Raw genomic sequence first — 20,532 nt, 5'->3', positions numbered from 1 at the left:
TGTGGTTGTTGTTGTTGTGGTGGTGGTGTAGGCGTGTGGATGAACGACCTGGTGTGTGTATTGTTGTTGTTGTGGTTGTTGTTGTTGTTGTGGTGGTGGTGGTGGCGTGTTGTTGAACGACCTGGTGTGTGTATTGTTGTTGTTGTGGTTGTTGTTGTTGTGGTTGTGGTGGTGGTGTAGGCTTGTGGATGAACGACCTGGTGTGTGTATTGTTGTTGTTGTTGTGGTTGTTGTTGTGGTTGTTGTGGTGGTATAGGCGTGTGGATGAACGACCTGGTGTGTGTATTGTTGTTGTTGTTGTGGTGTTGTTGTTGTTGTTGTGGTGGTGGTGTAGGCGTGTGGATGAACGACCTGGTGTGTGTATTGTTGTTGTGGTTGTTGTTGTTGTGGTGGTGGTGTAGGCGTGTTGTTGATCGACCTGGTGTGTGTATTGTTGTTGTTGTTGTGGTTGTTGTTGTTGTTGTGGTGGTATAGGCGTGTGGATGAACGACCTGGTGTGTGTATTGTTGTTGTTGTTGTGGTTGTTGTTGTGGTGGTGGTGTAGGCGTGTGGATGAACGACCTGGTGTGTGTATTGTTGTTGTTGTTGTGGTTGTTGTTGTTGTTGTGGTATAGGCGTGTGGATGAACGACCTGGTGTGTGTATTGTTGTTGTTGTTGTGGTTGTTGTTGTTGTTGTGGTGGTGGTGTAGGCGTGTGGATGAACGACCTGGTGTGTGTATTGTTGTTGTGGTTGTTGTTGTTGTGGTTGTTGTTGTGGTGGTGGTGTAGGCGTGTGGATGAACGACTTGGTGCAGGTGGCGGCGCACGAGGTTGGCCACGCGCTGGGCCTGATGCACTCGCGGCGCGCCCACGCGCTCATGCACGCCAACGCCACCGCCACGCGCACGCGCAGTCTGGCGCGAGACGACGTGTGGGGCATCCAGAGGCTCTATGGTGCGACACCGGAGTCGTCACCGTCACCGTCATCATCACCGTAGCCGTCATCATCACCGTAGTCGTCACCGGCGCCGTCATCATCACCGTAGCCGTCATCATCACCGTAGCCGTCATCATCACCGTAGCCGTCATCATCACCGTAGCCGTCATCATCACCGTAGTCGTCACCGGCGCTGTCACCGTCATCATCACCGTAGCCGTCATCATCACCGTAGTCGTCATCATCACCGTAGTCGTCACCGGCGCCGTCATCATCACCGTAGCCGTCGTCATCACCGTAGTCGTCATCATCACCGTAGTCGTCACCGGCGCCGTCACCGTCGTCATCACCGTCGTCATCATCACCGTCGTCATCACCATCATCATCACCACCGTCATCATCACTGTCGTCATCACCATCATCATCACCACCGTCATCATCACCGTCATCATCATCATCGTCATCATCACCATCATCATCACCGTAGTCGTCATCACCACCGTCATCACCACCGTCGTCATCACCGGCGCCGTCACCGTCGTCATCATCATCACCGTCACCGTCGTCATCATCATCACCGTCATCATCATCACCGTCATCACCGTCGTCATCATCGTCATCATCATCACCGTCGTCATCACCGTTGCCATCATCACCACCGTCATCATCATCACCGTCTTCATCACCATCATCACCGTTGCCATCATCACCACCGTCATCACCACCGTCATCATCATCACCGTTGCCATCATCACCACCGTCATCATCACCGTCATCACCACCGTCATCATCATCACCGTTGCCACCACCGTCATCATCACCGTCGTCATCACCGTTGCCATCATCACCACCGTCATCATCATCACCACCGTCACCACCGTCGTCAACACCCATATTACCCTCCTCAACATCATCATCATCATCGTCGTCCCTCTTATCAACGTCTTCGACTCCCCCAGGCACCTTGGCCGTGACGTTATCTCCCCCCCTCCCCCCCGTGTGCCGCGCCGGCCTTCGTCGGTGCTACTCACTAACAGCACTTACCCCAACAGTCTGTTCAGGCTATACGGGGGGTCTTTGTCTTTATTTTGGCGAACGCGCAGGCTGCCGGGACAAGTCCGGGACGTGCGATCGCTGGGTGCGACGCGGCCTCTGCTCCTCGCGCCCGCGCCTCTCCATGAGCCGCTGCGCCAGCTCCTGTGACCTCTGCTTCGGTGCGTGACCCCCACCACCCCCACGGGGTCAAGGGGGGGTCAGGGGGGGGTCAGGCAGGGGGGGTTTCCCCGGGGACTCGGGGTGACGTTCAGGGAAGCAGACGGGACACACAAACCCGCCGCGGTGGGGAGCGAGCGCAGTCATTAGGGTTCGTACTTAACAGGGGCGTCACGGTGGCTAGGAGATGTTAGCTACCTCGCCTGGTACGCAGGAGGTCGTGGGTTCGGTCCGACCCGGACGCCTGCTGTTGTGTATTTGGAGTTTGCGTGTCTCTCTCTCATCATCATCACGGTGGCTAGGAGATGTTAACTACCTCGCCTGGTACGCAGGAGGTCGTGGGTTCCATCCCGACCCTGCCACCTGCTGCTGTATATTTGGAGTTTGCATGTTCTCCGACACGCGCCACGTATGACCTCGCGTCACGACGTACGACCTTGCGTAACCCCGTACGACTGCCGTGTGCAGGGCATGCGCCCCCCTCCGCGACCCCCCGGCCCCGCACGCCCCCCAAGGCCAAGGTGGTGACGCGGGGTCGCATCGTGACCTTTCACTGCGGCAGGCGGAGCTCCCTGCCCGGGGTCACCGTGAGGTACGGAAAAGAGATTCTGGGCACGCTTACCATCACCGGCGAGGCTGCGTTGGCGAGATGTTAACTACCTCGCCTGGTATTCAGGAGGTCGTGGGTTCGATCCCTGACCGTAACGCCTGCTGCTGCTGCTGTATACGTGGAGTTTGTGCGTTCACTCTCTCCCCGTGGTCGCGTGGATTTTTCTCCGGCTCATCCGGTTTTTCCCTCCACATTTAAACTCAACGTCATGCATTTACAGTATTTGGCTGCGATACTTTTCCACGTGATGAGCCACTTCGTTGAGCTATCATTTGTGGCCAGGTCGCTTATATATTAAAAAATAAAAATAGCTATACAGCTCAGTGGGCTTTACCTGGCAAAGAAAAAAATTAGCTCATCGTTTTTTACGTAGCCCGCATTTGCAGTCACCGCATGCCCAAGCAGATTCCGTTTGGCCGGATCCAGGGGTCTAAACGGGCGGGGCACGGGCTAGAGAAGATATGGAGCTGATGCGGTACAGGAGGATGTGGAGCCGAGTGGACTTGCCTATGACCAGTACCAGCGGTGTCAAGATCGGCCTCAGTGGAGGAGGCTCGTGAAGGACGCTACTGGGCAGTTGGAGGCAGTCGCCCTCCAACAACAACGGAGGGCGGAGGAGTGAAACTCCCAACGAGCAGAGTGCTGGGCGGCTAAAATGCAGAAAGTGGCCACAGTGGGGAGCACAGGTGGTGCATGATCCAGTCACCCTCTAAGCATGTTCGTGGCATGTTCACGGCATGTGCTCAGTATGTTCAGTGTCCATGGCGTGTTCACGGCATGTGCTCAGTATGTTCAGTGTCCATGGCGTGTTCTTGGCATGTTCATGGTGTGTTCATGCGTGTTCGTGCGTGTTCCTGGCGTGTTCCTGGCGTGTTCATGGCGTGTTCCTGGCGTGTTCATGGCGTGTTCACGGCGTGTTCACGGCGTGTTCACGGCGTGTTGCTGGCGTGTTCATGGCGTGTTCACGGCGTGTTCACGGCGTGTTCCTGGCGTGTTCCTGGCGTGTTCACGGTGTGTGCGCGCCGCGTGCAGTTGGTACAAGGACGGCGAGTGGCTGGAGGCCTCGGTGCCGGGGCGGCTGACGATGTCGGGTCGCGAGCTGCGCCTCGTCGCCAACGAGGTGAACGAGGGGGAGTACACGTGCACGCTGGCGCGCGGGGCCAGCGAGATGCGCGCCAACGCCTGGCGCATCGTCCTCAAGGACCCCCACGGGGAAGAAACAGGCGGCGGCGGCGGGGAGACCCCCACCGCTCAAGTCCCGAGGCTAGGGCCCTCGGGGGGCCGAACGCCGTGACGCACGGGGCCCGAGGTCAGGGGGAGCCACTCAGCTCGGGGCCGGAGCGGAAGGGGGGCCGACGGCGACTCACGGAGGCTGCGGTCGCGTCGGAGGCCACGGTCACAGCGGCGCGTTTGCTCAACTTCGCTCAACTTTGGGCCACGGAGACAGCCTCGGTCTGAAACGTCGACGACGACGACGACGAGGAGGAGGAGATTCAGCTTCAGCTGCGTCGCGTGCTGCCCCATCGCGGTTGGCACAGCCCCGTGTATATTACAAATATAGATATTTTTTATTGTGGTTAAGCACACAAGTCCAGTACAACGAGCCGATGATTTCTGGGGGTGGGGACAGAAAAACCGAGGTGGGGGGGGCGGGGGGTGGTGGGGGGGTGCAGGGGGGGGTTTTTGGCGCTTGGCCGTGTTATGGTGGGGAGAGAGGCTGATTGTTGCCCACTTCCGTAGGTGGAGGGAGCTTTAGTATATATACGGGGGGGGGGAGGGGGGCCAGATACGGCCAAACCTGGCGTGCGTGGTGGCCACCAAACCCCTCTCCACCCACCCACCCCGCGTCACCCCCACTTCCCAATACGTAATGCAAACAAGAATAATAATCGATTTAAAGCTTTCGTGACTGCAGGGATTCATCTTCTTGGTTCTTTCGGTAAAGTCACGTAGAAGGGAAATAATAAAATAATAATAATAAAAAATTTCCCTTCTACGTGACTTTACCGAAAGAACCAACAAGAATAATAATAATAATGTACATTTCATATCGCAGCCTCCACGCAAAGCGCACCTCCACAACGCCGCTGCAGAGATGCCGCTGCAGAGACGCCGGGGACGCGCGTGGCTCCGAGCACCACCGGGGGAGGGGGAGGGGGACACCACAGAGGAGTGGGAGGCAGCCGGAACCGGGCCAATGATTTCCCAAGCTCTGTGGTGCTACGCGTGAGGGATGTTTGGCGAATAAACATCAACAACAACAACAACAGCAACCACGTGGGTGGTGCAAGTCGCACATGTCTGAGCGGAGCTGCTGATTGAACAAAGAATCGCGCTGCCTTTAATCGGTTTTACCACGACGCAATGTGATCCGTAATCAGGGTTTTTCTTTTCTCTTGGGGTCACATCGCGCGAATATAAATGCGTCGTTAAGACCCCTGCCACACGACACATTCATATTTGCGCGATCTAACCCCCAAAAAACACAACCCCATTAACACATTCCTGCGGAGGGAGCTGGTAGGAACGTCGGGTTGCTCGGTCGATGGCCAGGGTCAACGGCGGCGTGGTGTATTCCGCAAATATGCCCGACTGTGAGAGCGGGCACAAGCCGGCGTGAGTAGGTTAAACATTGAGTTTTATAAGGGCACCACGGGGTGATCAGCCCCTCCCCACCCAGCCCCTCCCCACCCAGCCCCTCCCCACCCAGCCCCTCCCCACCCAGCCCCTCCCTCCCCACCCAGCCCCTCCCTGCACGACGGACACAATAATCCCCTGTGGGCTGGTGTAACCATCATTATGCCTCAAATCGGTCGGTTACATGGCAATGAACATGGCAGTTCGGAGTACAATGGATCGCACGCGCATCCCACCCTCTCCCCCTCGCGCAACCTCTCCCGTTCCACCCCCCCCCCACCACCAACACCGCCGCCGCCACCACCACCACCGCCGCCCCCCCATCACAGCAAAATAGCTGGAGAGCCGCTTCGCACGCAGAGCAGCGAGCTGCTACGTACGCAAACGCAGCAGCAGCAGCAGCAGGCACATAGAGCAGATGACAACACACATTCTTACATAATCAAAATAAACGGTGATGGGGTGAACTGCGTCCATTTCGTTTTTGCCCCCCCCCCCCGCCCCCCCCCCGCCCCCCGCCCCTCAGTTATTCTCCAACAACCGGTTTCACTCTCGTCACCACTTCATTCCACAGTGACCCATTCCCTGCCACATTCCATCAGTTGCCTTGACGGCTGCCCGCAAGGGGGCAGCCAAAGAGCCGCAAGGGGGCAGCCAAGGAGTTGTAAGGGGGCAGCCAAGGAGTTGCAAGGGGGCAGCCAAAGAGCCGCAAGGGGGCAGCCAAAGAGCCGCAAGGGGGCAGCCAAGGAGTTGTAAGGGGGCAGCCAAGGAGTTGCAAGGGGGCAGCCAAAGAGCCGCAAGGGGGCAGCCAAAGAGCCGCAAGGGGGCAGCCAAGGAGTTGCAAGGGGGCAGCCAAGGAGTTGCAAGGGGGCAGCCAAGGAGTTGCACGCTAAACGGTCACTGCACCGGCCCCGACGACACCTTCAGTGTGCAGAGCGAGTGACCTGCAGTGCGGTGTTGGCACTGGATGAGAAGAGCAGGTCACGACCTCCGAGGTGCCAAGCGCAACAGCTGCTCGCTCCGGCAGGAAGGAAAGAAGCGATGGCGACGCGTGGCGGCGGCGTCGCCAGCGCGGGGAACACAACCAACGGCTGCCGGTTGAAGTGGTGACCATTCCTCCTGCTCCTCCTCGTCATCCCCCTCGTCCCGCTGCCGCTCTCCCGCGTCGTGGTGACGAGGCGGGGCGGGCTCAGAGGGGCGCAGACTCCCCCTCATTCCGCGCCGCACCATCAGGAACCCCTGCGGCACAATCACACATCATCCCCGCGTCATCCCCACGCCGACCCCCATCATCCCCGCGTCATCCCCACGCCGCGTGGACCCCGTGTGGACTCCGCATGGACCCCGCACGGGGATTGCCGCGTCGTGTGTCCTGAAGCCGATCGCTGGGAACCTCACCACCCGACCGCGTACTCCACTTAACACTGAACGACATTAGATTTGACCAGGCGAGGCCCACGGAGCTGTAGAGCGACCTGCCCACAAATTATACCTCAACGAAGTGGCTCATCATCGTGTGTAGGTGCAGCAGGAGGGGGCTGTGTGTGGGGGCAGCAGGCGGAGGCTGTGTGTAGGTGCAGCAGGCGGAGGCTGTGTGCAACGGGCAGTGGGCAGCAGGAGGGGGCTGTGTGTAGGTGCAGCAGGAGGGGGCTGTGTGTAGGTGCAGCAGGCGGAGGCTGTGTGTGGGGGCAGCAGGCGGAGGCTGTGTGTAGGTGCAGCAGGCGGAGGCTGTGTGCAACGGGCAGTGGGCAGCAGGAGGGGGCTGTGTGTAGGTGCAGCAGGAGGGGGCTGTGTGTAGGTGCAGCAGGCGGAGGCTGTGTGTAGGTGCAGCAGGCGGAGGCTGTGTGTAGGTGCAGCAGGCGGAGGCTGTGTGCAGCGGGCAGTGGGCAGCAGGAGGGGGCTGTGTGTAGGTGCAGCAGGAGGGGGCTGTGTGTAGGTGCAGCAGGCGGAGGCTGTGTGCAGCGGGCAGTGGGCAGCAGGAGGGGGCTGTGTGTAGGTGCAGCAGGAGGGGGCTGTGTGTAGGTGCAGCAGGCGGAGGCTGTGTGCAGCGGGCAGAAGCAGGGGACTGTGTGTATGTGCAGCAGGAGGAGGCTGTGTGTAGGTGCAGCAGGCAGAGGCTGTGTGCAGCGGGCAGCAGGAGGGGGCTGTGTGCATGTGCAGCAGGAGGGGGCTGTGTGTTGTGTATGTGCAGCAGTAGGGGGAGGCTGTGTGTAGGTGCAGCAGGAGGGGGCTGTGTGTAGGTGCAGCAAGAGGGGGCTGTGTGTAGGTGCAGCAGGAGGGGGCTGTGTGCAGGTGCAGCAGGAGGGGGCTGTGTGTTGTGTATGTGCAGCAGCAGGAGGGGGCTGTGTGTATGTGCAGCAGGAGGAGGCTGTGTGTGGGTGCAGCAGGGGGCTGTGTGTAGGTGCAGCAGGAGGGGGCTGTGTGTGGGTGCAGCAGGAGGCTGTGTGTAGGTGCAGCAGGGGGCTGTGTGTGGGTGCAACAGGAGGGGGGGGCTGTGTGTAGATGTAGCAGGAGGGGGGGGCTGTGTGTATGTGCAGCAGGAGGGGGGGGCTGTGTGTAGGTGCAGCAGGAGGGGGATGTGTGTAGATGTAGCAGGAGGGGGGGGCTGTGTGTAAGTGCAGCAGGAGGGGGGGCTGTGTGTAGGTGCAGCAGGAGGGGGCTGTGTGTAGGTGCAGCAGGAGGGGGCTGTGTGTAGGTGCAGCAGGCGGAGGCTGTGTGCAGCGGGCAGCAGGAGGGGGATGTGTGTAGGTGCAGCAGGAGGGGGCTGTGTGTAGTATGTGCAGCAGGCGGAGGCTGTGTGCAGCGGGCAGCAGGAGGGGGCTGTGTGTAGGTGCAGCAGGAGGCGGAGGCTGTGTGTAGGTGCAGCAGCAGGCGGTGGCTGTGTGTGGGTGCAGCAGGAGGCGGAGGCTGTGTGTAGGTGCAGCAGCGTCTCACCGTAGAGTCTGCGGTTGACGAGTGAGATGTCGAGGTCTCTGAGCAGTGGCACGCCCCCCTCGGGGGCCTCGCCCTCCTCCTGGGCCCAGGCGAAGGGGTCTGGGGGGGGGGGAGAGTGGAGGGGGGGGGGCACGGGGATCGGAGCATTCAACGCCATGGAACGTGAACACCAGAACTGGTTTGTATGTCACGTGCTGGGACACGCACGATGGTGCGGTACCCGTCGCTGTGTGTGACACACGCGGTGGGTGTGCGAGGGGGTGACACCGATGGTGACACGTACCTGTCGCTGTGTGTGACACACGGTGGGTGTGCGAGGGGGGGTGTGACACTGATGGTGACACATACCTGTCACTGTGTGTGACACACGTGGTGGGTGTGTGAAGGGGGGGGGTGACACCGATGGTGACACGTACCCGTCACTCACTGTGTGTGACACACGGTGGGTGTGCGAAGGGGGGTGTGACACTGATGGTGACACGTACCCGTCACCGTGTGTATGGAGTCTAGGGGCGCCGTGCTCATGATGTTGAGTCCGTGCAGCACAATCGCCACGAAGCCGACGCACACGATCAGATACAGCGGCACGGCCACCGCCCAGTACCTGATGGCAACACACAAGACAAAGCGTCTCCGTTGTAGCCTGCACAGACTGTAGGGGCAAGTGCTGTCAGCATCTATGAACCCGGCAGGGCACACGAGGTGGTGGTGGGTGGGTGACACCACGCCCGGCCGCCTTTGTCTGTGCGGTGGCGATGTTTACACGCCGCACCAGGTACTCATTTGAGGCTGAGTCGACCTAGGGGAGGAGGCCCAGGACCGGTTCAGATAATCGTCACCGGTGTTGGTGGCCTTGAGCAGGAATTGAACTTGGGTAGCCAGAGTCTACACTGCCGCTCCGCACACACATCGACAGACACTCTCGACTACACTCGTACAGAAACAGACCCAAGATCCCTCTCCTTTGTATAGCCTTGGCAGACTGTTAGGGAAAGTGCTGGTAGGATTGAGACGATGGAAAAAAAATTAATCCGTGAAAACAAAGTTTTTCACTCTAAATCCTTTATATGCGTGGCGGCTAGGGTCCTCTCGTCCTCTGGCTTGAGATGGCTGCCACCTATGGGTCAGATGATTGCCTGCCACCAATAAGCAATTAGTAATTAAAAATATTTTTTTTTCCTAAAAAGTGTAAAGTTATGGAACAAATTTCACGAAAATAAATTGTCACGCACAACGAGTCTGTGTGCAAAATGTCAGCTCGATTGGATCACGGGAAGTGGGTTAAAAAACGACCGAAAGATTTGCACGGTCGTAAGCGCGCAAGCAAGCAAGCAAGTGAACTTAATATAAAGGATTTAAAAAAGAGGGAGGAGAGACTGGGAGATGACGGGAGGAGAGCTGAAGGGAGCTGTGGAGGACATGAGAGGAAAGGTGAGAATTGGGAAGAAGGTGGTGGGGAGTTTGAGGTGAGACGAGAGGTGAGAGGGGGATGGGTTGTGAGTGAGGGGAGTGCCGCTCACTTCTGGGGGAGGTAGGTGAGCCCCACGGAGTGCAGCCATGCGTCCGGCACCACGGCCCAAACCACGTACACGGCTGTGCGCACGCAACACGCACGCACCACACGCACCAAATGAAACTAAACGATTTGTTATATTGTATTTTAACGAGGTAAGACCCACTGAGCTACGTAGCTCTGAAGCGACGTGGCCACCACGAATGAGAGCTCACAACGAAGTGGCTCGTCATTGTCACGTGGCAATTCATCGCAATAGACAAACACTGTGCGACGTTGCTTCACGAACGCGTGACGTTGATTGCAAACGTGGAGGGAGAAAAACTCGGGAGGACCTGGAGGAAAAATCCACGTGGAGAGAGAGAGACACGCAAACGCCAAATATACAGCAGGCATCAGGGTCTGGAACGAGCTCACGAATTCCTGTATCCCAGGCGAGGTAGTTAACATCTCCACGGGGAGAGAGAGAGACACGCAAACTACAAATATACAGCAGGCGTCAGGGTCTGTAACGAACTCACGAATTCCTGTATCGCAGGCGAGGTAGTTAACATCTCCACGGGGAGAGAGAGAGACACGCAAACTACAAATATACAGCAGCAAGCGTCAGGGTCGGGATCGAGCCCACGGCCTCATGTACACCAGGCGAGGTAGTTAACATCTCCTAGCCACACAAATAACACGCGCGCACCACATACATCGAGATGCACAAAACGCCAACAGGATGCACGCACGTAAGACGAGGGCACATTTAGATACACATCAACACGGTGCAAACACATTCCTGCGGAGGGAGCTGGTAAGAACGTTGAGTTTCTCGGTCAATGGCCAGGGTCAACGGCGGCGTGGTGTATTCCGCAAATTTGCCCGACTGTGAGGGCGGGCACAAGCCGGCGTGAGTAGGTTAAACGTTGAGTTTTATAAGGGCACCACGGGGTGACCAGCCCCTCCCCACCCAGCCACACCCAGCCCCTCCCTCCCCACCCAGCCCCTCCCCACCCTCCCCTCTCCACCCAGCCCCACCCCTCCCATTTTTGGATTCACGACGGACGGACGGACACAATAATCCCCTGTGGGCTGGTGTAACCAGGAGGTTCCTACCAGTATAAAGCAACACACCACACTCAAACAACACTCAACTAATTATAATAGAGAATGATCCCCCGTGTAGCCTTAACAGACTGTAGGGGCAAGTGCTGTTAGCGAGTAGCAGCACCTGTGAAGGCTGGTACGGCACACGAGGGGGTGAGTGGCCAGCACCACGCCCGGCCGCCTTTGTCTCTCCAGTGGAGATTGCTTACACACCACACCAGGTGCTCATTTGAGGCCGAGCCAACTTGGGAGAGTCCCAGGACCGGTTCAGATAATCGTCACCGGGGTCGTTGGCCGTGAACTCGCACCGACAACTACAGCTACACACAGTTACACACAACTACAGCTACACACAACTACAGCTACACACAGCTACAGCTACACACAGCTACAGCTACACACAGCGACAGCTACATACACAGCTACACACAGCTACAACTACACACAGCTGCAGCTACACACAGCCGCAGCTACACACAGCTACACACACAGCTACACACAGCTACACACACAGCTATAGCTACACACAGCTACAAACAGCTACAGCTACACACAGTTACACACAGCTACACACAGCTACAGCTACACACAGCTACACACAGTTACACACAGCTACACACAGCTACAGCTACACACAGCTCCACGCAGCTCCACACAGCTACAACTACACATAGCTACAGCTACACACAGCTACACACAACTACACACAGCTACAGCTACACACAGCTACACACAGCTACAGCTTACACACAGATACAGCTACACACAGCTTACACACAGCTACACACAACTACAACTACACACAGCTACAGCTACACACAGCTACACACAGCTACACACAGCTACAGCTACACACAGCTACACACAGCTACACACAGCTACACACAGCTACAGCTACACACAGCTACACACAGCTACACACACAGCTACAAACAGCTACACACAGCACCAACACGACAGCTGCAGCTACACACGCAGCTACAGCTACACACAGCTACACATACAGTTACAGCTCCACACACAGCTACAGCTACACACACAGCTACACACAGCTACACACAGCTGCAGCTCCACACACAACGGCAGCTACACACACACACAACGGCAGCTACACACACAGCTTACACACAACTACACACACAGCTGCAGCTACACACACAGCTGCAGCTACACACACAGCTGCAGCTACACACACAGCTGCAGCTACACACACAGCTGCAGCTACACACACACACAACGGCAGCTACACACACAGCTTATACACAGCTTACACATAACTACACACACAGCTGCAGCTCCACACACAGCTACACACACAACGGCAGTGGTCGCCCTGGAGTCGGACAACACAGACAATGTGAGCAGAGAGCTCGTCGAGAGCTTCACGGAACGCACCGAACGCCACGATGGAGCCCACGAAGATCACGAAGCCGTGGATCGCTCGCTCGGGCAGCGGCGCCGGCGACTTATCCGTGCTCCCCGACATTGGACGCTGCGCGGCCCTTCGGCGGCGGCGGGGTGAGGAGGGGGGGAGTCCGGCCACCAAACTAGGAAACGAGGGGGGCTTCGTCTCGGGCCTAGTCGCGCTCGCCGGGTTTCCGGGCTCTCCTGCGGCGGTCGTTTGGCCGCCTGTGGCCGGGGCTGGTGGCGAGGTGCGGGTCGTGGCTGTGGCAGGCTGTGGCAGGCTGTGGCAGGATGTGGCAGGCTGTGGCAGGCTGTGGCAGGCTGTGGCAGGATGTGGCAGGCTGTGGCAGGCTGTGGCAGGATGTGGCAGGCTGTGGCAGGATGTGAGATCGGCAGCGAGGCGCTCCGAGGGCCACGGCGAGACGGCGGGCGGTCGCGGTGGGCGACGAGACGCGATCTGATTGGACGAGAGGTGGGAGCCAATCACACTGCGCGGGGATTGAGCGTTGCTCCCTCGCGACCAAAATTGTTTAAACTTTTTGTATCTTTGAAATATTCTTGGTTCTTTCGGTAAAGTCACGTAGAAGGGAAATAATAAGATAATACAAATATAAAACAATGAAAATTCTCACGACGTTTCGACTGCAACACAAGCAATCATCATCACATTTTCTTGCTGTGGATTTCACACCTGATGATGATTGCTTGTGTTGCAGTCGAAACGTCGTGAGAATTTGTATTATTTTATTATTTCCCTTTTAAGTGACTTTACCTAAAAGAACCAAGAATATGAATCCCTGCAGTCACGAAAGCTTTAAATAAATAAATATTGTATCTTTTAAATATGACCAGGTAAGGCCCACTGAGCTGTATGTTGCTCTTTCTCAGAAGCGACCTGGCAAAAACCATGAGATGATAGCTCAAGCGAAGTGGCCTCTCATCGTGAGTAAATTGATAGCAGCCAAATACCCTAAACATTAATACTGGTAGGAACCTCCTGGTTACACCAGCCCACAGGGGATTATTGTGTCCGTCGTGCAGGGAGGGGCTGGGTGGGGAGGGAGGGGCTGGGTGAGGAGGGGAGGGTGGGGAGGGGCTGGGTGGGGAGGGGCTGGGTGGGGAGGGTGGGGCTGGGTGGGGAGGGTGGGGAGGGGCTGGGTGGAGAGGGAGGGGCTGGGTGAGGAGGGGAGGGTGGGGAGGGGCTGGGTGGGGAGGGGCTGGGTGGGGAGGGGAGGGTGGGGAGGGGCTGGGTGGGGAGGGTGGGGCTGGGTGGGGAGTGGAGGGTGGGGAGGGGCTGGGTGGGGAGGGTGGGGCTGGGTGGGGAGGGTGGGGAGGGGCTGCGTGGGGAGGGGAGGGTGGGGAGGGGCTGGGTGGGGGGTGGGAGGGGTGGGGCTGGGTGGGAAGGGGCTGGTCACCCCGTGGTGCCCTTATAAAACTCAACGTTTAACCTACTCACGCCGGCTTGTGCCCGCCCTCACAGTCGGGCATATTTGCGGAATACACCACGCCGCCGTTGACCCTGGCCATTGACCGAGCAACCCAACGTTCCTACCAGCTCCCTCCGCAGGAATGTGTTTCGTACATCAAACATCGTCAGCGGAAGACGATGCGTGATGCGCCAAACGCGTGACCCCTTGCGACAGTATTTCTGTCATCTATACTCGAAACGCATTATGCTGATTTAATATGTGGAGGGGGAAAACCGCAGGACTTGGAAAAAAATCTACCCGTCCCACGGGGAGAGAGAGAGACACAGCAAACTCTAAATATGCAGCAGCATGCGTCGGGGTCGGGATCGAATCCACGACCTCCTGTATACCAGGAGAGGTAGTTAACATCTCCTAGCCACCGTGATGATGATGAGAGAGAGAGAGAGACACGCAAACTACAAATATACAGCAGCAGGCGTCAGGGTCGGGATCGAACCCACGACCTCCTGTAGACCAGGCGAGGTAGTTAACATCTCTTAGCCACCGTGATGATGCTGAGAGAGAGAGACGCAAAGTCTACATATACAGCAGCAGGCGTCAGGGTCGGTATCGAACCCACGACCTCCTGTATACCGGGCGAGGGAGTTAACATCTCCTAGCCATCGTGGTATACGCCGGTTTCCTCCAACGCGTATAAAATCACCTACATTGGTTGAAAATCATCTCTATAATTAAAGACCTTAATCTGTATTCTAAAAACACTTCTAGGGTGCTTCCCCACAAGGTAGAAAGCTGAAATGTGGGTACATAAGTAGCTTTTATGACACAAACCACAGGGAATATGTGAAAATCCGAGATTTATTTTTAATTTGAGGCCATCAAATCCCGATTTGAAGAACGCTATGTTTGTGCGTGGTGTCATTCAGAAATCGTTCGAAATATATGATTGCGGTTTTTTTTATTTGATAGAGCGTTAAACAGCAAATACAATTCAAGCGAGAACCATTATATTATTTTATTGGGTCTTTCGGTAAAGTCAAGTAGAAGGGTTCAAAGAAAATAACAAAACCTATCCAAGTGACTTTATCAAAACATGCAAGAATATGAATTCCTGCAGTCACGAAAGCTTTAGTCGAGAACCATTGTTCTATCTTTCATTGTTTTGAGATATTTCAGATTCAAGCGGTTTTGAATGAAAAAAATCTACATTTCATGATGTTCAAATCGGAACAATTCGAAAACGGTAAAATATATAAGGCTTCCCCTCACGAAGTATTAAGCTCATACTGGTAGGAACCTCCTGGTTACACCAGCCCACAAGGGATTATTGTGTCCGTCCGTCGTGCAGGGAGGGGCTGGGTGGGAAGGAAGGGGCTGGGTGGGTGGGTGGGGAGGGGAGGGTGGGGAGGGGCTGGGTGGGGAGGGTGGGGAGGGGCTGGGTGGGGAGGGTGGGGCTGGGTGGGGGGTGGAAGGGGTTTGGCTGGGTGGGGAGGGGCTGGGTGGGGAGGGTGGGAAGGGGCTGGGTGGGGAGGGTGGGGCTGGGTGGGGGGTGGGAGGGGTGGGGCTGGGTGGGGAGGGGCTGGTCACCCCGTGGTGTCCTTATAAAATTTCGATTTAAAGCTTTCGTGACTGCAGGGATTCATCTTCTTGTTTCTTTCGGTAAAGTCACGTAGAAGGGAAGTAATAAAATAATAAAAATAAAACATAATAAAACAATTCTCACGACGTTTCGGCTACAACGCAAGCAGCCGTCTTCAGGTGAAGAATGAGACACTACCAAACTAGGAGCTTATATAGAAGCTGCATTGGGGGTTGAAGAGCGCCTTAACAAAAAGAATGTGCATGTGAAGAGGAATTTAGCATATTCATGGAAAATGCGTAGGCGTTGGGCGGGGGGGTGTCAAAGTCATATTATGCCCATGCATTATGCAGGATCAGCAGCAACCAAGGGGGGTGCAGGGATTAGCAGTAACAAAGGAAAGGAATGTTAATGATATGTAGCTGCAGTTACTCAACAACCACGTAGAAAACTAAAGTATAAACTACATAAAAAACTAAAGTATAAACTGCATCGCACCATCAGTATACTTACTATACTCTATAATAAGCTGAGTTACTAACAGCAAGTAATACATTACAATTCTACCTCGTAAAAATTCTATAATATGCTTCCATCTAAACCTTATTCTCTTATATCACACGAGCATATACCGTACTATATACTGCCATAGATAAACCCAACATTAAATTATATACTGTATTGCTGTAAACCAACCTATATCTTATACATTTAATATAACACTATGTATTATTCTACACACCCTAATGTGTATCGAAATGGTTTATTACGTCCTTCCAATGATTGCTGAGCCAGAATCCATCTTCTCGGTTAAAATTGTCTCTGTGTTTGTATATGTGGATCGCCTCATGAACGAATCTCTCATGATAGCCAGATGGCTTCTCTGCAAGCCATCTGGCTATCATGAGAGATTCGTTCATGAGGCGATCCACATATACAAACACAGAACAATTTTAACCGAGAAGATGGATTCTGGCTCAGCAATCATTGGAAGGACGTAATAAACCATTTCGATACACATTAGGGTGTGTAGAATAATACATAGTGTTATATTAAATGTATAAGATATAGGTTGGTTTACAGCAATACAGTATATAATTTAATGTTGGGTTTATCTATGGCAGTATATAGTACGGTATATGCTCGTGTGATATAAGAGAATAAGGTTTAGATGGAAGCATATTATAGAATTTTTACGAGGTAGAATTGTAATGTATTACTTGCTGTTAGTAACTCAGCTTATTATAGAGTATAGTAAGTATACTGATGGTGCGATGCAGTTTATACTTTAGTTTTTTATGTAGTTTATACTTTAGTTTTCTACGTGGTTGTTGAGTAACTGCAGCTACATATCATTAACATTCCTTTCCTTTGTTACTGCTAATCCCTGCACCCCCCTTGGTTGCTGCTGATCCTGCATAATGCATGGGCATAATATGACTTTGACACCCCCCCGCCCAACGCCTACGCATTTTCCATGAATATGCTAAATTCCTCTTCACATGCACATTCTTTTTGTTAAGGCGCTCTTCAACCCCCAATGCAGCTTCTATATAAGCTCCTAGTTTGGTAGTGTCTCATTCTTCACCTGAAGACGGCTGCTTGCGTTGTAGCCGAAACGTCGTGAGAATTGTTTTACTATGTTTTATTTTTATTATTTTATTACTTCCCTTCTACGTGACTTTACCGAAAGAAACAAGAAGATGAGTCCTTATAAAACTCAATGTTTAACCTACTCACGCCTGCTTGTGCCCGCCCTCTCACAGTCGGGCATATTTGCGGAATACACCACGCCGCCGTTGACCCTGGCCATTGACCGAGCAACCCGACGTTCCTACCAGCTCCCTCCGCAGGAATGTGTTTAATGTTTGTTCTTTATAATAATCTTAAAATTGAGCGGTTTCCAATGGGTACGTATTTAAATATGAGGATTTGAATTTAGTCGTCAACAATTTAAAAACATTTTGCGGAAAAATACAAATTTTTGTAGTGGTCTGATCGTAGATAAAAAACTGTAAAAAAGAAAAAATATTATCAGGCTCATTATTATATTTCATGTTCTGCAGATGTAGATGCCGCTAGTTCTTCCCGTTGTGCAGATGTAGATGCCACTGGTTCTTCATGTTCTGTAGATGTAGATGCCACTGGTTCTTCACGTTCTGTAGATGTAGATGCCACTTGTTCTTCATGTTCTGCAGATGTAGATGCCACTGGTTCTTCACGTTCTGTAGATGTAGATGACACTGGTTCTTCATGTTCTGCAGGTGTAGATGTCACTAATTCTTCACTTTCTGTAGATGTAGATGCCACTGGTTCTTCACGTTCTGTAGATGTAGATGCCACTGGTTCTTCATGTTCTGCAGGTATAGATGCCACTAGTTCTTCATATTCTGCAGATGTAGATGCCACTGGTTCTTCACGTTCTGTAGATATAGATGCCACTGGTTCTTCATGTTCTGTAGATGTAGATGCCACTTGTTCTTCATGTTCTGTAGATGTAGATGCCACTGGTTCTCCACGTTCTACAGATGTAGATGTCACTTGTTCTTCATATTCTACAGATGTAGATGCCACTTGTTCTTCGTGCTCTGTAGATGTAGATGCAACTGGTTCTTCACGTTCTGCAGATGTAGATGCCACTGGTTCTTCATGTTCTGCAGATGTAGATGCAACTGGTTCTTCACGTTCTGCAGATGTAGATGCCACTGGTTCTTCATATTCTGTAGATGTAGATGCAACTGGTTCTTCACGTTCTGCAGATGTAGATGCCACTGTTTCTTCACGTTCTGCAGATGTAGATGCCACTGGTTCTTCACGTTCTGTAGGTGTAGATGCCACTGGTTCTTCACGTTCTGCAGATGTAGATGCCACTAGTTCTTCATGTTCTGCAGATGTAGATGCCACTGGTTCTTCACGTTCTGCAGATGTAGATGCCACTGGTTCTTCACGTTCTGCAGATGTAGATGCCACTGTTTCTTCACGTTCTGTAGATGTAGATGCCACTCATTCTTCACGTTCTGCAGATGTAGATGCCACTGGTTCTTCATATTCTGCAGATGTAGATGCCACTGGTTCTTCACGTTCTGCAGATGTAGATGCCACTGGTTCTTCACGTTCTGCAGATGCCATTGGTTCTTCATGTTCTGTAGATGCCACTGGTTCTTCACGTTCTGCAGATGTAGATGCCACTGGTTCTTCACGTCCCCATCTATTACGCGGCGGTTGAACTGGGACATATGGACAGGTTTGTTCGTATCTCTGAAAATTCGTAAGTCGAATCTGTTCGTAAGTGGATGAGTCGCTGTATGGCGCTTGTCATCATGGATCGGCAGCAAAGTGCTGCACAGGACACAGCAGCAGCAGCAGCGGCGTCTTTCTCCCAGCCGAGGGCGCTGTGCCCCACGCTCTGCGTGCCTGCAGTGCGGGCGACCTGCTTGCTGCCGATTCTGCTCAGCTTTTGTGTAGCTGCTGGGCACGCGGCAAGGCTGTTTGTGTCTGTCTGGCTATGTCAGCACACGCGGCAAGGCTGTGTGTCTCTGGATATGCGGGTGCACGTGGCAGGCTGTGTCTGGCAATGAGTGTGCACGTGGCAGGCTGTGTCAGGCTATGAGTGTGCACGTGGCAGGCTGTGTGTGTCTGGCTATGCGGGTGCACGTGGCAGGCTGTGTCTGGCAATGAGTGTGCACGTGGCAAGCTGTGTCAGGCTATGAGTGTGCACGCGGCAGGTTGTGTCAGGCTATGCATGTGCACGTGGCAGGCTGTGTCTGGCTATGCGTGTGCACGTGGCAGTCTGTGTCTGGCTATGCGTGTGCACGTGGCAGGCTGTGTCTGGCTATGCGGGTGCACGCGGCAGGCTGTGTCTGGCTATGCGGGTGCACGCGGCAGGTTGTGTCAGGCTATACATGTGCACGTGGCAGGCTGTGTCTGGCTATGCGGGTGCACGTGGCAGGCTGTGTCTGGCTATGCGTGTGCACGTGGCAGGTTGTGTCTGGCTATGCGTGTGCACGTGGCAGGCTGTGTCTGGCTATGCGGGTGCACGTGGCAGGCTGTGTGTCAGGCTATGAGTGTGCACGTAGCAATCTGTGTCAGGCTATGCATGTGCACGTGGCAGGTTGTGTCTGGCTATGCGGGTGCACGTGGCAGGCTGTGTCTGGCTATGCGGGTGCACGTGGCAGGTTGTGTCTGGCTATGCGTGTGCACGTGGCAGGCTGTGTCTGGCTATGCGGGTGCACGTGGCAGGCTGTGTCTGGCTATGCGTGTGCACGTGGCAGGCTGTGTCTGGCTATGCGGGTGCACGCGGCAGGTTGTGTCAGGCTATGCATGTGCACGTGGCAGGCTGTGTCTGGCTATGCGTGTGCACGTGGCAGGCTGTGTCTGGCTATGAGTGGGCACGTGGCAGGCTGTATCTGGCTATGCGTGTGCACGTGACAGGCTGTGTCTGGCTATGAGTGTGCACGTGGCAGGCTGTGTCTGGCTATGCGTGTGCACGTGGCAGGCTGTGTCTGGCTATGAGTGTGCACGTGGCAGGCTGTGTGTCAGGCTATGAGTGTGCACGTAGCAATCTGTGTCAGGCTATGCATGTGCACGTGGCAGGTTGTGTCTGTCTATGCGGGTGCACGTGGCAGGCTGTGTCTGGCTATGCGGGTGCACGTGGCAGGTTGTGTCTGGCTATGCGTGTGCACGTGGCAGGCTGTGTCTGGCTATGCGTGTGCACGTGGCAGGCTGTGTCTGGCTATGCGTGTGCACGTGGCAGGCTGTGTCTGGCTATGCGTGTGCACGTGGCAGGCTATGTCTGGCTATGCGGGTGCACGCGGCAGGTTGTGTCAGGCTATGCATGTGCACGTGGCAGGCTGTGTCTGGCTATGCGTGTGCACGTGGCAGGCTGTGTCTGGCTATGAGTGGGCACGTGGCAGGCTGTGTCTGGCTATGCGTGTGCACGTGGCAGGCTGTGTCTGGCTATGAGTGTGCACGTGGCAGGCTGTGTCTGGCTATGCGTGTGCACGTGGCAGGCTGTGTCTGGCTATGCGTGTGCACGTGGCAGGCTGTGTCTGGCTATGCGGGTGCACGCGACAGGTTGTGTCAGGCTATGCGTGTGCACGTGGCAGGCTGTGTCTGGCTATGCGTGTGCACGTGGCAGGCTGTGTCTGGCTATGCGTGTGCACGTGGCAGGCTGTGTCTGGCTATGCGTGTGCACGTGGCAGGCT

The 20,532-nt window shown here is 54.8% G+C and overlaps 2 protein-coding genes across 4 annotated transcripts in view; one reads left to right on the top strand and one right to left on the bottom strand.

Annotated features, from left to right (window-relative positions):
* LOC133352433 (matrix metalloproteinase-23-like) overlaps nt 1-5,613 on the top strand; it is a 33,448-nt gene extending 27,835 nt beyond the window's left edge. For both annotated transcript variants that reach the window (XM_061568075.1, XM_061568074.1), the window contains exons 5-8: nt 770-934; nt 2,021-2,131; nt 2,598-2,721; nt 3,772-5,613. In XM_061568075.1, the coding sequence (XP_061424059.1) occupies nt 770-934; nt 2,021-2,131; nt 2,598-2,721; nt 3,772-4,033 (662 nt within the window). In that variant the 3' untranslated portion in view covers nt 4,034-5,613. The remainder of the gene's footprint in view (nt 1-769; nt 935-2,020; nt 2,132-2,597; nt 2,722-3,771) is intronic.
* Nucleotides 5,614-5,690: 77 nt separating this feature from the next.
* Nucleotides 5,691-12,766, bottom strand: PIGP (phosphatidylinositol glycan anchor biosynthesis class P). Of its 2 annotated transcripts, XM_061568105.1 has the most exons (6): nt 12,700-12,766; nt 12,311-12,629; nt 9,831-9,903; nt 8,796-8,914; nt 8,311-8,409; nt 5,691-6,615 (listed from the first exon to the last, which is right to left on the bottom strand). In XM_061568105.1, the coding sequence occupies exons 2-6, from the start codon at nt 12,399-12,401 to the stop codon at nt 6,566-6,568; spliced, it is 432 nt and encodes a 143-aa protein (XP_061424089.1). In that variant the 5' UTR covers nt 12,402-12,629; nt 12,700-12,766; the 3' UTR covers nt 5,691-6,565. The 2 variants fall into 2 exon arrangements, with proteins under 2 accessions (XP_061424089.1, XP_061424088.1); XM_061568104.1 differs by having other exon boundaries at nt 12,311-12,762.
* Between the last annotated feature and the right edge of the window lie 7,766 nt (nt 12,767-20,532).

The sequence above is a fragment of the Lethenteron reissneri genome, chromosome 40 (assembly GCF_015708825.2).
Source record: "Lethenteron reissneri isolate LAM-NWPU_2019-01 chromosome 40, ASM1570882v1, whole genome shotgun sequence".
Taxonomy (NCBI): Eukaryota; Metazoa; Chordata; class Hyperoartia; order Petromyzontiformes; family Petromyzontidae; genus Lethenteron; species Lethenteron reissneri.
Note: the sequence above shows the minus strand (reverse complement) of the source record. Positions and strands in the feature narration are given on the sequence as shown.

Excerpts from the sequence above, each read along its gene's own strand:
- PIGP (XM_061568105.1), bottom strand. The coding sequence starts at position 12,401 with ATGTCGGGGAGCACGGATAAGTCGCCGGCGCCGCTGCCCGAGCGAGCG. Across the intron at positions 8,915-9,830 it reads CTCACCTACCTCCCCCAGAA|GTACTGGGCGGTGGCCGTGC; the intron begins GTGAGCGGCACT and ends TGTTGCCATCAG. Across the intron at positions 6,616-8,310 it reads CGTCAACCGCAGACTCTACG|GGGTTCCTGATGGTGCGGCG; the intron begins GTGAGACGCTGC and ends ATTGTGCCGCAG.